Genomic DNA, 8,378 nt, shown 5'->3' with positions numbered 1-8,378 from the left:
AAGCACGGGTATTCCTTACGGGATGTCTATACCGCCAGAGAAACCTGTCACGAGCTGGCTAGACAGCAAGCCAGTCCTCTCCACCCTGACGACTTCTGTGGGGCTGCCGCTCCCACCAACGATACCAAGCCTGACCCCGTTCATCAAAACTGAGGAGCCTCAGCCAATTCCCATTAGCCACCCTTCTGCTAGCCCTCCCCGCTCTGTCAAGAGCGACTCGGGAACAGCTGACCCCACATCAAAAATCTCCAATGGACTTTCTGATGAGGTAGAGGCTGGCGCTTTGCCTACCTCAAATGGCAAAATGGAAGAAAACCCTCAAAACACAAGCTCTATCGCTAACGTGAGCAGCTCTGTGAGCTCACCGGCAGCAGACTCGGGCTCCGGCAGCATTGCCACTTTTACAAATCCACTGATGCCTCTAATGTCAGAGCAGTTTAAGGCAAAGTTTCCATTTGGAGGACTATTGGATTCAACGCCAGCATCCGAAACATCAAAATTACAGCAACTGGTAGAAAACATAGATAAAAAGGCAACCGATCCTAATGAGTGTATCATTTGCCACCGAGTTCTCAGTTGCCAGAGCGCACTGAAAATGCATTATCGCACGCATACTGGTGAGAGGCCATTTAAATGTAAAATCTGTGGTCGCGCTTTCACTACTAAAGGCAACCTAAAGACTCATTACAGTGTCCACCGTGCCATGCCCCCACTGAGAGTACAGCATTCATGCCCGATCTGCCAGAAAAAATTCACCAATGCTGTAGTGCTACAGCAGCACATCCGAATGCACATGGGAGGGCAGATCCCTAACACCCCGGTCACGGAAAACTATCCTGAGTCAATGGAATCCGATACGGGATCTTTTGATGATAAGAATTTTGATGATATAGACAACTTCTCAGATGAGAACATGGAAGACTGTCCTGACAGCAGTGTGCCAGATACACCTAAATCTGCAGACGCATCGCAAGACAGCTTGTCTTCTTCCCCTCTGCCCCTGGAAATGTCAAGTATTGCCGCTTTGGAAAACCAGATGAAGATGATCAATGCAGGACTTGCTGAGCAACTTCAGGCAAGCTTAAAGTCAGTTGAAAATGGGTCAGTGGAAGGGGATGTTTTGACTAACGATTCGTCATCGGTTGGTGGTGATATGGAAAGCCAAAGTGCTGGAAGCCCTGCTGTCTCAGAGTCTACCTCTTCCATGCAGGCCTTGTCCCCATCCAACAGCACTAATGATTACCACAAGTCACCAAGTATCGAAGAGAAACCAGTAAGAGCTTTACCAAGTGAGTTTGCCAATGGTTTGTCTCCAACCCCTGCAAACAGTGGTGCTTTGGACTTGACATCTAGTAGCACTGATAAAATGATTAAAGAAGAGTCTCTGAGTATGCTCTTTCCTTTCAGAGATAGAGGTAAATTTAAAAACACCGCATGTGACATTTGTGGCAAAACATTTGCTTGTCAGAGTGCCTTGGACATTCATTACAGAAGTCATACCAAAGAGAGACCATTTATTTGCACAGTTTGCAATCGTGGCTTTTCCACAAAGGGTAATTTGAAGCAGCATATGTTGACACATCAAATGCGAGATCTACCATCACAACTTTTTGAGCCCAGCTCCAGTATTGGCCCTAATCAGAACTCTTCAGTTATGCCTGCTAATTCACTGTCATCGCTCATAAAGACCGAGGTTAATGGTTTCGTGCATGGCTCTCCTCAGGACAGCAAGGAGACACCCTCTGGTCTAGCTGCTGCGGGGCCACTCTCCTCCTCTGCCACGTCCCCTGTCCTGCTGCCTGCTCTCCCCAGAAGAACCCCCAAACAGCACTACTGCAACACGTGTGGGAAAACGTTTTCTTCCTCCAGCGCTCTGCAGATCCACGAAAGGACGCACACTGGTGAGAAACCTTTTGCCTGCACTATATGTGGAAGAGCATTCACAACAAAAGGCAATCTGAAGGTACTTTTTCCTCTTGCTGTTCTTAGGTTTCATTTTGGCCTTGCTGGGGTTTTTCCAGTGTTCACATCTGTTAGCGTTGCAAGCCGTGGTACCTTTGGGTGTCTGTGGCGTGACAACTGGAGTGTTTGTTTAGTCAGCCCTGATAGTAGTACTAGATGGGCTCTAGTTGAGTGCTTGCACTGGCAGCAGGTCCGAAGCGTGATCTGTTTTTGATGCTTAATTAGAGTTCACCTACCAGCAAAGACCGTCTATGTAAAGTGTGAAACAGAACAGCCAAGTATTGGTAAGAAATATTAATTAATAGAGAAATGTATTTAGTAACTCACACACCTCTTAAAGAAGTGAAAGGCTCTCAAAGATGTTTTTTTTTTTCATAACTATCATGTAAAATGAGGACTGTTTAAAAAACCTATTAACATAATTCTGGAACTAATGGGCATTGCTTTAATTGATTATATAACTAACATTTCCTACTGATATGTGTTTGGAAAAGCAAATATACTTAAGTTTTAGAACACCAGTTGAGCACTTTACTGTGTACATTTTTCTGTTGACAGAGTATTTCTCTAGAGGTTGCTGCCAGTAATGTGAGATGAATAATTATTTTCAGGCCATTCTGTCTATACACGAGGCTCTCCGATGAGCAATCAGTAAAGGATACTTTCTGCCTCTCTGAAAAGGATGTTTATAGGGTAAAGGGTGTCAAATGCAATACTTACCACTGCAATGAAAGTGGACATAGCAATTCTAGCCCCAAAAGCAGCTATCTGCAATTGACAGAGTAACACGAAGTCATTATGAGCTAAATATATGTAATAAAAAATAATAATAATTGAAAAAAAGCAACAAGCAATGTATTGTTCAGCAGGAAAACGGAGTATTCTGGGTAATGGTGATGGGCTGATCCAGAAGCAGCTTATTTATTGCTCCAGATGGGAAATGAAGCCCTGCATCCAACTACTTTTAGTACCCTTTATCACATAACAAGACCGGACATGTTTGTGGACTGCTGCCTTCGCTGTGATGAAAATTAGTTTGAAATTCCTGCCAACCACTATTTTTTTTTGTTTGTTTGTTTTCTTCTTTCTGTCTTTTCAGGTTCACATGGGCACTCACATGTGGAACAGTACTCCTGCAAGACGAGGCAGACGACTTTCTGTAGATGGCCCCATGACATTTCTAGGAGGCAATCCTGTAAAGTTCCCAGAAATGTTTCAGAAAGATTTGGCTGCACGGTCAGGGAATGGAGACCCCTCCAGCTTCTGGAACCAGTACGCAGCAGCGCTCTCCAATGGCTTGGCCATGAAGACCAACGAGATCTCCGTCATCCAGAACGGCGGCATCCCACCGCCACCGGGGGGCCTGGGCAACGGGGGCAGCTCGCCCATCAGCGGCTTGACGGGAAGCCTGGAAAAGCTCCCGAATTCAGAACCCAACGCACCTCTAGCTGGTCTGGAGAAAATGGCAAGCAATGAAAATGGGACAAACTTCCGTTTTACACGTTTCGTGGAAGACAATAAAGAAATTGTAACAAATTAGATAAAACTATAACATTCCTGCAAATAGTGCAACCTAGGGTTGCTTTTTTCAAACTGCAAGCTACAACATTGCAAAGACTTTTTTTTTGTACCATGTTCTACTTCTAGAGTTCTAAGAGAGCTTATTTATTAGTGATATAACCTTGCTTTGCAAACAAATGCAAGCATTAACTTTGGTCTCCTGTATTTTGAACTAAATACTAATCGACTAGAGTGCTGTAAAGTTGCTGTAACATTTATGGCAGTTGCAAGTCTGTTCTGCTAGGTGATCTTATTCTGGCATTAACTTATTTTCTATATCCAGTTTAACATGAACTCTGGTATTGATGCAATGCCTCAGTGATGCATTAGATCTCTAATAAAAATCTGTATATAAATGTACACTTTGATCCTGCTGGAAATTTTATCAGCACACACATTGTTTAATTTTTCCAAACAGAATTAAGAAAAGGACTGAAAGAATATAGACTGAACAGTGTGGGTCCTTTACACAGCTCAGTTTTTGATTTTTATTATAAAATTAAAACTGCTTTAATTTTTGTAGGTTTAACATTTTCCGTTTTGAACTGTTATTTGTATTGTGCTTTTTACTTGAGTCGTCTTAAATGTTAATACATTTCTGTACAGTAATAAGCACGCAGATTATTAGAGAAGATACTGAAGTGTTGTTTTGGTAGTTGAAACTGAGACGTAACATTTTGCCTTGTAGGTATATTCATTATAGAAAATGTGCTGGACTTTCACAATGCTGCTAAGTATAGCATCTTGAACAACTTCCGCGGACAACTGTAGATGCTCCTGTATATACAATAAGACATCACTTTCATTAAAATGTACATATGTTCCTTACAAGACCAAGCCCTACTCCTTGACCAAGGGAACAAGTATAGTGTTTGTTTATTTTATATTAGGTATGGGGGGGGCAGGGGGAACCTTGGACTGTTACATGCACTTTCTTGGAAAGTTGAAAGGAAAAAGAGGTCCAGTTTCTTTAACATTTAATACTTACTAACAGCAGAGATACTGTAATTTTACTCGAGTAATCAAATACATTTTTGCAACAGATAAAATTTGCTGTCTCTGTGTTTTTAAAGTGTACCTGTATTTAGTAATCTCTTTGAATGTATTATTTAGCCTTTCCCTTGGTTAACATGAACTGTCCAGGTTGTATGTGTGTGTTTATATTTGTAAGTATGGGTATACATATATGTATTGCATATTAATTGCTAGTATATTTTTCATACTCCCTAATAATGGGAACTTCCTCCTTAACTAATCAACTACGCCTTCTCATAAAATTGTAGATATTTTGGCATTTTTCATTTCTTTATTAAAAAAAAATGCTGCTAGCAAAAACCCTATTGGGCCTAGGTAAGTTTCCTTTGAAGGGAATACTTCTTATCACATTTAAGGCTCAATTTGGTTCAAATGCTTTATATTTGATATTAATTTTATTCTATGAGATTCTATGTTTGTGGCATGCTTACGCTGCTATATCTGTGTTAAGATGTCCACTTGCAAGCCTCCATGTATTATATGGAGTTTATAACTTGATTGTAAAAAAAAAAAAAAAAAAAAAAAAAAAAAAAAGCTTTGGCCTTGCACATGATTTGGCTTCCCTTATGCACCTGCAATGATCGTTAACCTCAGTGGGAGTTTGGGGACAAAATCCAGCTCAGTATTTTCACCTGGTAGAGTTTTATCTCCCTAACATTATTTATGAAAAATAAATCAGCTTGGCTGCCTTCAAATTATAGATGCTTAAAAACAAAACAAAAACAAACAAAAAATCACAAAACAGGAATGATCAATGTTATGTTCATTGTGTATATACATATATTTTGTTTACAATTCCAAAATTCAGGTATTTTGCTTTGTGGGGTTTCCTTTGATATCAGTATGTATGGGGGGAGTTGCCTTTTAGAAGAAGTAATCTCCTTGCTCTCCCCCCCGCCCAGTACCTTGAATTGCAATTGGGGCATGACAGAGGATTTAACACTGAAGTGACGGGGTGAGAAAAACTTTTCCTGAGGAATTTTACTATGATTATGAATACTTAGTAAAGTACAAATGCTGTAGCCTGAATACCTCTCGGACTCCACATCTTTAGAACTTTTTTTTTCCCTGTGTGAACGCAACAGTTCCTCCGGTATACGATACGCGTTTCTGTCCGTGTGTAAGCTGTACGCTAGAGCCCGCCGGCTTGTCAATGTGAATATTTAAGAATTTCGAGTCGCCGCTCGGTCTCGGAAAAAGGTAAATTAAACACACTTTAATGCTTTTATCAACGAAATACTAATTCTCCTTCGGAACCAAGCTTAGGTTTGCGCCCCTCGGCTGGGGGCGGCCGTTGGTTGTGACCGTTGGGAGCGACCGTTGCGGGTGGCCGTTGGGGTTCGACCGTTGGGCGCGGCTGAGGGGGACCCCCCGCCCGCTGAGGGGACCCTAAGGGGAGGCGGGCGCCGCCCCGGGGAGCTCCCACTCCTCGCCGCAGGTGAGGCGCCCCCAGGGGATGGCAGACCCCTCATCTCGCCCCCTGCCTGCCGGCGGACGTTTCCTCAGGGCGCCCGGCCTGGGGGCAGCGGCGAGTTGCGACGGGCGAGCCCCCCCCCGGCCGCCTGATTGAGGTGATGGCGGGCGGCTGCTCCCCAGTTAACCCTGCCCGGGGGCAGCTGGCGCCGCTTCCCTTAGCTGCGGGCATCGAAGCTGGGTGCGAAGGGGGCACCCGCCGTCCCCCAGCCCTGTCCCGGGGCCGTCGAGGATCGGAGAAGCTGGGAGGTACGGTGTGCGTGGGGGGATAATTCACCCTGGGAAAGGAGGATGTGAAGTTTCCCGTTACTTGACGCGGGGCCGGGGGAGGTTCCCTCTCCCCGAAGCCGCCCCCTGGCAGGCGCACGAAGGTGCCCGCATCGCCTCGATGTCGCCTGGCCACGGGCACGGCGTTAATCCTGTCAGGAACAGCGCTTTTCTTTTCCTTTACAGTCCTGTTCGTGCGGCCGCGTTTTTCTCATTGTCAACAAAGTTTTTCCTTCTTTCCTTGCTCCCTTTCCGCCCATCGCAATTTTATGATCCATTGAAATAAAGCACAGCGTCTTTTTTTTGTTGTTGTTGTTGTTTCTTCTTTTCCTTTTTCTCTCCTTTTCTTTTCCTAAGCGCCAACGATCGTTGAGCGCTTTCATCTAATCGGCACGAGTAATTTTCCTCACCCAGAGACGTGATTTAGTTAAAAACGGGGCAGGTAGCGGGCGAAACTTGCCCGGGCCGCCTGAGCTGAGGCTGAGGCTGCCGCTGGTAGCCCCCTTGTAGCCCCCTGGATCTGGGGGCAGTCCCGGGAGAGGAGGCGGCGAGCCCCTGGCAGCGGCTGGCGGAGAGGAGCCGCCGGCCCCGCAGCGCTTCTGTTCCCCGGGCACCCCGGGGAGCTGCGGGCAGAGGGAGCGAAAGGCTGGGAGGGCGTGGGGGGGCCTGGCCGAAAGGACCCAGCAGGCTGCAGAGAGAGCGCCGCTTCGGAGGGGCAGGAGCGAGGCTTCTCTTGACGAAGTCGGGATGTGAGGGGAAAGGGGGCGGCAAATTGCCTGACTTGGTTCACGTGCAGATGACGCCCAAATCCAAATGCTTTTTGTCTGGGGAAAAGGTGGATGGATTTCTGCTTACCCCCTGTGCCGGGGTGTGATTTGAGATTTTAGGGAGACGTTGCAAGCTCTCCCTGCCCCAGGAGTCCCCAAATCTCTTCTAGCCTCTTTTGAAAAGAATATTTGCTGACTATCAAAATGCAACAGTTGCTGTTTGGTTTTACTTTTTTTTTTTTTTTTTTTTTTTTTTTTCTCTCCTGAGTGGAGTACTTTTGCTTTTGGGAGTCCTCAAGTCATGAGCTCCCTTGCTGCATCGTTGCAGGAGGCCAGTTTTACTTGGCAAGTGAAGGTGTGGCTATGTGTTTTTTATTTATTTATTTTTTTTCTGTGTCCCTGCCAGACTGCAGTATTTCTCCATTTTTTTTTTTATTTTTTTTATTTTTTAATCAAAGTATCATTTTCTATCTGGTTTTCTTCCCTCATTAATATGCATTGACAGAAGTTAAAATAATGTTTGGCAAATAAATGGGTGCAGTTATTTACACGTGCCAGAAGCAATATGTCTTTTAGCTGTTGAGCTGAAATATGATGACTTAAAGATTTCACATACGATAAAATCTCTTATATATATACCTATCTCTAGACAAAAATGTTAAGGAGGAATAGAAGTTTGGAAATATCTGTCTTTAGGGAAGAACAGGAATAGTTGGGAAACATGCACTTTCAGCTGAGAATAGAGTTACTGATAGGTATGTTTATGTTCATTTTTCTGATTTTAGTATTTCTGTTATTTTATTTTTATTTTTATTTTTTTTACATATAGGCTATAGTTAATATCAGAACGGCAACCCTGGAGCCAGTCCCTCTGCCACTACTGGCAATGGCCTAGCAGATGCCCATGAAATGGGAAGTGCGCAGTGATTCTTCCTTGGGAAGATCTCCTCATTCTAGAGACAAGAGATATTGGGACTTCCTGAACCATGTGCAGTGACAGGAGCGCTTCACAAGTAAGTGGGTGCAAGCACGGCAATGATTGAAATTAAGTTTCAGGCACAAATCATATTATAGCTTTGTCCTACTAAGAGTGCCTTCAGTTTCTGTTTTATCTTCTGTTTGTTTTAGATTTTTTTTTTTTTTTTTTTTTTTTTTTTTTTTTTTTATCCTCAGTCTAAAGCTTTTAAGAGGCAAAATCACTTAATGACATGGGAAGAGGAGCACTACAGGTGAGCACAGGAGAGGGGGAAAGAGAAACCTTTTAATGATCAAGTCCACTTAGCATTGAGGGAGTTGGTGAAAACTGAGATGTTG

The 8,378-nt window shown here is 44.0% G+C and overlaps 1 protein-coding gene across 7 annotated transcripts in view; it reads left to right on the top strand.

Moving 5' to 3' along the window:
- SALL1 (spalt like transcription factor 1) overlaps positions 1–5,751 on the top strand; it is a 23,775-nt gene extending 18,024 nt beyond the window's left edge. For 6 of the 7 annotated variants that reach the window (XM_082769670.1, XM_082769668.1, XM_082769669.1 and 3 more), the window contains 2 exons: positions 1–1,963; positions 3,062–5,751. The exon at positions 1–1,963 is cut by the window's left edge and continues 1,450 nt beyond it. In XM_082769670.1, the coding sequence (XP_082625796.1) occupies positions 1–1,963; positions 3,062–3,502 (2,404 nt within the window). In that variant the 3' untranslated portion in view covers positions 3,503–5,751. The remainder of the gene's footprint in view (positions 1,964–3,061) is intronic. The other variant, XM_082769672.1, reaches the window with a different exon arrangement.
- The last annotated feature ends 2,627 nt before the right edge of the window (positions 5,752–8,378 follow it).

The sequence above is a fragment of the Aythya marila genome (assembly GCF_965140915.1).
Source record: "Aythya marila genome assembly, chromosome: 12".
Taxonomy (NCBI): domain Eukaryota; kingdom Metazoa; phylum Chordata; class Aves; order Anseriformes; family Anatidae; genus Aythya; species Aythya marila.
Note: the sequence above shows the minus strand (reverse complement) of the source record. Positions and strands in the feature narration are given on the sequence as shown.